The 10664-nt window shown below is 41.6% G+C and overlaps 1 protein-coding gene across 1 annotated transcript; it reads right to left on the bottom strand.

The window, feature by feature from the left end:
• Nucleotides 1-322: 322 nt before the first annotated feature.
• On the bottom strand, nucleotides 323-9962 carry STEAP1 (STEAP family member 1). The gene is made up of 5 exons (XM_071735189.1): nucleotides 9842-9962; nucleotides 6383-6487; nucleotides 4969-5481; nucleotides 3347-3511; nucleotides 323-1066 (listed from the first exon to the last, which is right to left on the bottom strand). The coding sequence occupies exons 2-5, from the start codon at nucleotides 6473-6475 to the stop codon at nucleotides 809-811; spliced, it is 1029 nt and encodes a 342-aa protein (XP_071591290.1). The 5' UTR covers nucleotides 6476-6487; nucleotides 9842-9962; the 3' UTR covers nucleotides 323-808.
• Between the last annotated feature and the right edge of the window lie 702 nt (nucleotides 9963-10664).

The raw sequence follows: 10664 nt of genomic DNA, 5'->3' as shown, positions 1-10664 counted from the left end.
GAAAGGAGGTTGTAGCCAGGTGGGGGTTGGTCTCTTTTCCCAGCCAACCCTCAGCAAGACAAGAGGGCATGGTCTCAAGTTGTGCTGGGGGAGGTTTAGGTTGGACATTAGAAAGAATTTCTTTACTGAGAGGGTGATCAGACATTGGAATGGGCTGCCCTGGGAAGTAGTGGATTCTCCATCCCTGGAGATATTTAAAAAGAGACTGGATGTGGCACTCAGTGCCATGGTCTGGTAACCATGGTGGTAGTGGATCAAGGGTTGGACTTGATGATCTCTGAGGTCCCTTCCAGCCCAGCCAATTCTATGATTCTATGATCATGTGCCAAGGTCACCTTTCTGCAGAGTGGAATATAGGATGCAGGCGATAAGGGGGAATGGGATGATAAATACTCCAGTTGTTGTCCCATTACAATACTGAGATGTAATGAAGATGGCTGTGGGAAGCAGAAAGTGTTCCTGGGCACAGTAGTTGAATCATTTACTCATTTTTGGTGGTAACCTGGAACAATGATTTATGATTGCCTTTGCCTGTGAAAGAATTACAACTGAGGCAATGAAGTGTTTGGATTTTAAAAGCATGAAGAAAGAAATTATCAAATATCAGAATACCAAATAAATTGACATGTAAAATGAGTGTTTCCACCTTCTGTTCTAGCAAAGGTCCAAATTGTATAGAGTATCTCATACTCCTGAAGTGGAAATAAAAAGTGAAAAAGAACCATCTATGGAAAATATGAAGACAGAGCTTGCAAGTGAACATTTCATGGTCTTGAGCATACATAGACAGGAAACTTCAATATTTGATCTACAGTCTGGAAGTCATGCTGGTTTGATTAGTTAGTGTGTTAGCTTCCCAACCACATCTGATCTTTTTTATCCTCTTTCTAAAACATGGCAGGAGCAGTATGCATTTGCAAAACAGAACTACAATAGGAAGAAAAACTGCTACCATGAATGAAGGTGGTGTATACCAGATAAATTGGTTAACATCAACCCACTTGTTCCAAGCAAACACCAATGCGTGAACAGTGCACAGCAGCAGAGCTAAATATCCCATCTTGCTCTGAAAAGAGAAAGAAAATATTAAGCTATTTTTTTTCCAACTTGGCAAAACAAGTACTCTGTTAAGCAAATATAGAAATCAGAATGGGCCTTAGCTAATGCACTTAAGTAAAAGAAAAGTGACCATTGGCTTTGAACTAAAATTTTAAAACTATAATTCAAGAATCTAACTGTACCCCATTGTGCCACCATAAGAGAAAACAGAGGAGGCACAGTTTATAACTATTTCTATGATACTTAGCTAATATGCAGAAGAGATCACGGGTTAAAGGCTATTCTTGTAAAAGGGTCAGTTCTTAATATCTTAATTTATAGATGTCATCTGGATCTTAGATTTATTACTGTGATAAATTATTATGAGTTCAAAAGCAGATTTATAAATGGCTTGATTGCTTCCAAAGAAAAAATTTAAGGTCAATTAAAACCAGAAACTCTAGTCAGTCTAGTACTATGACAAAAGCAATTGCACAACTACAGGAAACTGAAGTTTTGTTCCATTTAAAGTGATAAATTTTGTTTAGGATGTCTATAACATTCAGGAGGAAAGGAAATTTTATGCTAGAGTTAAAAGTGATTTTGAGTTTCTTGTTGCATAACAATCTTGATATTGTTAGGAAAATGGAATTAGTCATCAATGAAGTCAAACACTGCCTTTCCAACTGCTAAATCTACAAAATCCGATTTACAAGTATAAAGGTTATTTGTTTATAAAACTAACTCATTACACTGGCATTACTCTTCTGGGTTTCTTCACCATGCTCATTTAATACTGCAAGCAATCACACACTAGACCTGTCCATATATATTCTCTGTAGCCCTGAAATATTGTTTTACAAATGGTGCACTTTATCATGGAGTGGGCAGATTCTCAAATCACTAATTGTACAAAGAGAAACATTTCAGATCTACTGTTCAAATTCAGATCAAATTTTCAAATGCCATGTTCTTAGTATGTCACTGAATTTTCAGATCTTGGTGTTCAGGGACCTAATTCAACACTTGCTTAACTCCAGTGTGATCGTATTGATGTCAGCAGAACCACCCCTGATTATTACTGCATATAATACAGCAGAACTAAGAGCAAATCAGATACTTTAGTGAACAAAACAAGCACATCTGTAGCAAACTAAGGACGGTCTGGATTTGATTATGCATCTGCATCTCCTTTTTGGAATGTGTGGAACTTTTTTGGAAGGGGTTATTCTGGGCCCCTCAGCACAGTTCAGGTCCTGGAGCAGGTCCAAAGGAGGGCAACCAGGCTGGTGAAGGGACTCCAGCACAAGTCCTATGAGGTGGGGCTAAGGGAACTGGGGCTGTTCAGCCTGGAGAAGAGGAGGCTCAGGGGAGACCTCATCATTCTCTACAACTCCCTGAAAGGAGGTTGTAGCCAGGTGGGGGTTGGTCTCTTTTCCCAGGCAACTCTCAGCAAGACAAGAGGGCACAAGAGGTCTCAAGTTGTGCCAGGGGAAGTTTAGGTTAGATATTAGAAAGAATTTCTTTACAGAGAGGGTGAACAAGCATTGGAATGGGCTGCCCAGTGAAGTGGTGGACTCTCCGTCCTTGGAGATATTTAAAAAGAGGCTGGATGTGGCACTCAGTGCCATGGTCTGGTAACCATGGTGGTAGTGGATCAAGGGTTGGACTTGATGACCTCTGAGGTCCCTTCCAACCCAGCCAATTCTATGATTCTATGATTCTATGATTAACTGACAATGCTGTAGATGAAAAACCTTTTCAAGTATTATTAGGCATAAGACTTTTCCTGGACTTTCCAGCCACCTGGTACTCCTAAGGCAATAAAGAACTGCCAAAACAACTCCAAGGGAGCAATAAGCAGTTCTCCTTGTGTAGTGGAATCCTATGTGGTATGGGAACAGAACTGGCTGGTTCAATACCACCTACTCCAAAATCAGCAGGACACAGGGCATTCCTGAAATAGAAGATGGCTGAAATGCCTTCAGCACCAGAGGTTTTTGACCTAAGAATAGGTCCTGAAGGGAAAACTGCTGGTGGTTATCAGGACAGAGGATCAGAACAGAGGTTTGTGGTTGACTGTCTTCCCACTTCACACCCTGAACCTGACAGCTTTATCTTCTGACAAAATAACAAATGAGATGAAACTTCTTGCAAAGCAATTGACAAAGAGTACAGAACAAACTTTTTAGATAAGTTTCACTAACACCTCTGTGTTTGATATTTCTAATTCCTAATGGTCTTAGTTGCTAACATACAGTACTACAAATGAGGACTAATGACATGCAAGAATGACAGCTATGCGTACCTGAATATAGTGGAACTCTCTCCAAGTCAAAGCATGACTGACAGATGGGATTGAAGTTATTGCCAACAAGGCCAGCAAAGCAAGTCCCAGAATTCCTAAAGACACATAAATCTCCATTCTCCAAACATCGTGTTCAATCCAGGCATTTTCTTTTTTTTGCTTGACCTGCCAGCAGAACACTGTATTTAAAATGACAGACAGGAACACCATTTGTGTGAAGTACAGCTATTTTCACGGGAACTAGGCCAACAAACATGGTATTTTTATTTGTTTGAATATTTCTGAGTGTAACTTCTATTACTCTGAATGACAATGTCTCCACTACTATCTGCAGAGCAAAGATGGCCTTTTAATGTGAAGAATTTAGACTTCATCAGCACCTTGGCCCAGGAGAGACTGGTTTGAGGCCTCTTAGCTTGCCTTCACAGTAGGTGAAATCTTATTCTTTGACAAAAATTTCCATCTATGTCTAAATGCTATATCTGGGAGATTGTAGCAACAGGAAATATATTAACAGCACTATTTTAGGAAGCTAGTTACACTGTCATTCTTAATAATGGTGCCCTGTCAGGATAGTTATTTAGCTCTATGTTCTTAAAAACAACTTGATACGTTCATCTGCACTGAATGAGACAATTGGTATGGATGAAAAGGTTGTGATTTTAACTGATGTCAAAGCTTCTCCTATTTATGAGTACTTGCAACAGCCCTTTGAGTCTCCTGTTGGTCACCATGTTAAATATGACCATTTCTTCATCTTAGGGACTAGAATCTCAAGGAGATTTCTGGTAATCCATTAGTCATATTACTGGTAAGGCTCATTTCAGAGTTTTCAACAGGTAGTTTGACTATTTACAGAATTCCTAAGAAGCTGCTGATATTATACTCTGCTTTTAATAAAACTCTAGATTAGGCTTCAAGGGTAATAAAACTGTACATTTGTGGTCTATACCTTATATTGGAATACTCTATATAGTGCAGTACTCATGGCACTCAAGGCAATATGCAAGTGTTAGGAACACTCTAGTCACAGAGGATCTTAAAAAGCTTTGCCAGCCAATTATTGCCCATGAATCAGAAGCATGATTGAAATTCTATCTTTTAACAAGTTAGTGTGCACCAGCCCAATTATGGACCCATCAGTGTTCATAAATTAAGTTTTTGGCAAATAGAGATTATTGCAGTTTAGCTCAGCCCTCCTTCTTTGCTGGCTAATTCACTTTACAAGGAGTAAGTATGAAAATGGTGTTTTCTCAGTTTTTGTAGAGATTCCACTAATGTAGAGAAGATTAATACACATTAAACTAATAGCATGCCAAAGACTTAAAAGTTCCTCTGAGGCAGGTGTAATTATGTGCATTTTAGAGAGAGAGAAAAAATCCCAAATGAAGAGAATGACTTATTTAATACACATTAACACAGCTGTGATCACTGTTTGCTCTCTATTACATGCATTAACAACTAGGTGCTGCTTCATCCTGTAACACTGCTCTGTGAGGATCTGCTTCAAAATGAAACCAAAGGCAGTGAAAATGGCTTCCCCCTTCATCCATATTTACTTGAATGACCAAACCAAGGATTTTTTGAATACAGAAGGGTTGGCATTTGCAAGCCCATCATACCTGCTGGAATGCCCAGTTCAGCAGCTTGTATCTATATGATCTCCTCATGGGATAGCATAAGCTATAGCAGGCGTGCATGGCAGCGAAGAAGAAACTGAGAAGTCCAAATTGCTTTCTTGATAACATCCATCTATCCAGCCACTGGGGAAACCTTTTATACTTAGTGCCAAAGTATAGCTGGAAAGAAGCAGCTAGTATTCCTGGTAAATATACTAGTGCTAAAAGAGTAATTGAAACCACAGGTAAAACTTTGTTAATGACAAGGACTGGAATTTTGTAGAAAACATTTTCCTTTCTGGTTGTAAAAGGATATATGACATCTCTCATAAAAGTGTAAATAAATGTTAATAAAGAGATGGCAGAAGCTATCTTCATTGGCAAGTGCCACTTGGGGAACAGATCCTCCTTGCAGCTATGCTCTGAAGAGTGTTCAAACACACCAAAATGGTGTGCTTGATGTAAACTAAAAAGTGCAGCTGCTTCTGATGGATTGGTGACTTGCATATCCACATTCTGGAAAAGACCAAAAAGAAATGCCAAGTGAGGGTTAAAAACATCAGTAATTACAGTATTTGTCATAATGGCTGTTACACTGTACTGAGCTGAAACCATACACAAAACATAGACACTATGAAAGACAAGGTAATTTCAAAACATAAAGTTTCAAAAAGCATAGGCAGTAGTTGAGGAAGGCACTTTTAGCAAAGATTTTTCATTTGTCATTCACTTTCTGTGGTGATTTCAAAATAGATTTTAATTCCAGGAAATTAACCACACTGCAAGGGAAGATGGATAACATTGTGTGAAACATCATTACATCTTCTTATGGTATGAGTTACACATTACAAATGCCAAATTTCAGCTACCAACTTAATGATGCATCCCAAATAATATGCAAAGTAACAGAATACAGAGTTGAGACAATAAAAGGTTTCATTCAGTTGCTGACAGTTTAATGACATTTAATTGGGGGAATAAGGATGTAAGTAGAAATTTTTGGGATACAGCAAATTAGACTTGCTCCATATCTGTCAACTCCACCATCAAGTTCCATGGTCTTATTCCTCTCCTTCACAAATGCAATAGCATCCTCTCAGTTCAGTTAAAACTTAACTTCAGTTAAAAAACCTGCATTTTCTGCTTCCAAGTAGGCACTCTCAATTCTAGTGTCATCTGGTAAAATGCCACAGCAACTAACCTCTTGTAGTTTTTAGCTGGCCCAAACTGTGAGGTTTTTAGCATGGACTGTGATTAAATTGAATGAGCTCTTTGTTTTATTATGTCTTCATGTCAACACTCTGACAAGTATTGATAATATGCCAGTGTGATGGGATCACAGTGTTTCTGGACAAAATTGAATGAAAGATTGCAATATTCTGTGTGACAGAGAGCTGCTTTTTAACAGAAATATTACCAAGCTGCTAAAGTTTCCTGCGTTTCTTCTTGGCATGATGCTCTGACCTGCATTCTGATCAATGGTGTGATTATCACCTTCCCTCGTCTCCATTGCGGAAACTCCCTACAAAACAAACACAGGATGTAAAACAGGTTTGAAATGCTTACTGGAACTTTGAAGCCTATTTTCCCTCAAAATGTTTTTTTCCCTCTTCTCTACCCATTTGCTGGAAAAGGTATGACAATCTAGGGAAAGTCTGTTTTCTGAGAACAGAAAAGGTCAGGATTTTAAGTAAAGCAGAGACTAACAGAAGATATGAATCAACAGAACAAAATCACTGATGAAAAATAATAAGCTAAGTGTTCATGTCACTGTTGGAATTAATTAATCAATTCATCCTGAAAATTTTAAAATTGCAATAATGAAGCTTTAAATAGCTTACAGAAATAACGTGAAATGTTATGAAGACACATTTTGGTGAGTTCATGAGACTTGCTGAAGCAAGATACAAATGTAAATATGTGGTTCCTAATACTCTTAAGAATTTAGGTTTTAGGATTGGTTGACCTGACAGTCACTCTGTGGTTTTAGAAGTACAGCCTCTGAGATTATCAGTAAACTCCAACTTTACTCATGCTGTTTCAAGGTACACTTGCAATACTCATCACCCACAAGTACCAGTACAAATGGTTCTAAGCTACAAAGCACTATTGGAAATCAAGCAAGAAGAAGATGGAAAAAAAGGACAAAAAAAAAAGAAAAAAGAGGTGTTTTTGAAAATCCTCAGATACCAGGAAAGACAGTATCTTGGAGGGTGAAAAACAGCCATAATGGCTGGAAGGACCTTGCAACAAGGACTTCCCATGTGTGCATCCCATTGAGACACTGCACAAGGAGAAGCACTTGCACCTCACCCCTGGAAGCTGAGAGTGCTGTACCAGAGTGTGCTTTTCTGTGGCTATGTTTAAGACACTGGCTAGAAAGCTCCTCTGTACCTTTCTACTGAACCAGCTGAATTACTAGATATGGACCGGTTTTGCTATCTATTGTATCTTTTATATCCATAAATCTTTTGGATCATTGTATGGACAAATCAGACTTTGACATCTGTCTTTTTTTTTTTTTTTTACTGTCTCTTGTTCCTTCAGTGGATAAATTCTACAGTCTTGCACTGCCTGCTATGAGGGTTTGCTTTCTGCCAGGCCACCAGACTCCTGGGGCTGAAGTATTATTTTCTTAAGTATTTCTCTTGGATATTTCCTTTCTGATAGCAAGCTCTCTCTTTGAGCATAACCTTTCAACCAAGTGCTGCAGAGTAGGATCAACAAGAGCTTCTGTCTGAAGGTCAGGCTGTTAACCTTTTCCTACAGCACCTAATGGAGTGCTGTCTATAATGCACAGAAGAAAGCATGGGCTGATGAAAGCACAATTCCATTCCCCCCTGCTATTCCTCAGGCTAGTACCTGTGATTTTTTAATCACAAGTTATGAGATATCTGATATCACAAGTTTTAAGATATCTCAGTTTCTGAAATCTCATGACTAGTTACAAATTCCTATTTCCATTTGTTTTAATATACTGTTACAATGACAAAGAATAGCTTACAAACAGAACTCTGTATACTGTACTTACCTGGAAAAAAACAACAGAGTTCCAGATCTATTTTAAAAATAACTCAGAACTTGAAGGGCACTCACATTGTTTTTAAGGCCTACCCTCTGACTTTTCAAGTTTGATGTGGAAAAAAAAAAGGATGTAAACTTATAGACTGTTTTTTATCCTTTTAGGTAATGAGATGGAGTTCTTAAAATCTCAGATCTTTCCTTTTTTTTTTTTTTTTTTTTTTTTTTTTTTTTTTTTTTTTCTTTTTTTTTTTTTTTCTTTTTTCTTTTTTTTTCTTTTTTTTTCTTTTTTCTGTTCTGATCTCGAGCTTTCAGCTATGAATATCACCAGTCTGCATGAGCTTACACAGAGTTGTCAACCAGTTCATAACTCTCCTCTTCTGACTATCACATTACCTTGGGAGTCCAAAAGCATATTTTAGATTTGGAAGCACTGAGTAGAAGAGGCTTGATTCACCTGATTCTCATGCTGCTATCACTCTTAATTTAGAAAACTTAGAAATGAAGTGTCCAGTAATATCTTCTAGATGAGGAATTGTATTGATGAGGATTTAGTAAATGATACCATATTGTGGAAAAAAAAGCCATGAGCTAGAATGCCAGCTGCTGATCCTAAAAGCTGAATTATTGGTTCTTTCAGGAAACAATGTTTAATACAATGTTAAATACAGCATTAATGGTTTATGCAACAGAAGACAAAAAGGAAAGAAACAAGTTTGTGTGAGTAAGTACATGTGCTTATCCACAGAAATCTGGGTTACAACCATGTGACTGTGTGTAAAGAAATATAGATTCTGAACAATAATGGACCACTTAGCTTCTGATACCAGAGTTAACACAAAATTATTTCTTGGGTATGCCCAATAATAAAGCACTATATAAAACAATAGGGTTGTGGAGAACCCTAAATACAAGACACTTATAATTCCACTGTTCAGTGCCTTATGAATTGCCAGACAGAATGTGTCGTTTTGGCATACATTTGAAGAAAGTGTTTAGCCCTCCTGTGAGACAGAAATTAATCAGAGTTAGCCCTAAGTCCCCGGCTGTTAATAAAGAAACAGTTGCAGCAATGAAGTAGTGGTGCATAAGGACGGAGGATGTCCAGCTGCAGAAAGCCAAGTTTCCAAGGCTGTGAGCACGCTACTGCATTTTGTGCTGAGAAAACAGGCTCGTTATAATGCTGAACCAACAAGGATCCACACTGTGCATGCATTACCCCAAGAAAACATCATCCAAAGTCAATGAGAAGTTTTCATGAGTAAGGATTTTCAGGGCTGGCTCCACTAAAAAAAGAGAAACGGGTAAAATAAACAGGCTATGAAAATAATGATGACGTGAGGGCAGAGGGACGGGATAGGGACTACATCGCTCTCTTTTTTGGCACCATCGGAAAATGAGAGTGTCAAAGTGTCAGGGATTACTGTCTCGCTGTTAAAGTTCCGGCTGTAACCTTCAGGTCAGTGTAAGCACTCAGGACACCAGTAAAACTTTCTCTGCTCTTGAAAAATTGTGCTGAGCTCTGTGGAAAAGCCAATGAAAAACTGGGGGGTTGGAGCAGGAGAGCGTCTCTCGGCTTTTCTCCCCGGTCAGAGTGCGCTTGGGGCGCACTAAGCTGCCGGCCGGCAGCTTAGCGCCGCTTCCCGGGGAGGCCGAGCACCGCGATGAGCCCGAGCCCGCTCCTGCCGGTGCGTCCCGTCCCGTCCCGTCCCATCCTGTCCCGTCCCGTCCCGGTGTAGCGGGCGGGGCCCCGCGCCGGAACCCGACCGCAGCCCGGCCATGCGGGCGGTGGCAGACATCCCTCCGGAGCCTGCGCCCGTGGCCACCGCCTCCCGCTGCCCCGGGGCTCACCTACCTCGGGCCGCCGTCAGCGCAGCCTCGTCTTCCCGCCCAAGGCCGGAGCCCCCGCCGCGTCCCGGCTGGGTTACTCAGCAGGAGGACAAACCCGTCGGCGGCGGTGCAGGCGCCGGTGTCCGGCTGCGCTGTTGCCCTGTCGGGAAAGGCGAAGGCGGGTTGCCGGCGGAGCGCCTGCCTGCCTGCCTCTGAGGAGGGGAGCGGCGGGGGGGGGCCCGGCCGCAGCCTCCACCTCCCCTCCCGGCCCCGCCTTCTGCGCCCATCCCGCTCCCCTCCGCGCCGGCGGGACGCAAGCCCGAGCGCCGTCCCGAGCGGAGGCAGTGGGCACCGGACGGCGTGGCCTCGGGATCTCCCCTCCGGCAGCTCCCGGGGCCGCCGTGCCCCGGCCGCCCGACCCAAGAAGCGCCCGCCCGTGGGTCTGCTGGGGCCTCGGCTGGACAAAGGGCGCATTCACCTGCGCCCGTCCCGACCGCAGGAAGGAGGAGGAGGAAGAGGCGCCGAGGTGCGCTGCCTCCCTTAGTGCCCCTCGCCTCCTGCCAGCAGCTCCCTTCCCGCTGCCCGGGCGCACTCCTGGGTTTGCCGGGCGTGCTGCAGCACTTCAGGGACGAGGGGACTGCGCCCGCCCCACCAGCTGCCCGCTAAACGCGCTCCTTCAAGTCCCTTCCTGGGAAACCACCTCCTCGCCTTTCAGCCCGTTCTCCCTTCCCAACCTCTTTCTCCAAACCTGTCGAACTATTGACAAAATGCATATTAAACTCTGTTTCTAACATGAGCAGTCCTTATGTATATAATTTTTTTTCAAATACAAATATTTTTCCAAATAT

The sequence above is a fragment of the Heliangelus exortis genome, chromosome 2, assembly GCF_036169615.1.
Source record: "Heliangelus exortis chromosome 2, bHelExo1.hap1, whole genome shotgun sequence".
Lineage (NCBI taxonomy): Eukaryota > Metazoa > Chordata > Aves > Apodiformes > Trochilidae > Heliangelus > Heliangelus exortis.
Note: the sequence above shows the minus strand (reverse complement) of the source record. Positions and strands in the feature narration are given on the sequence as shown.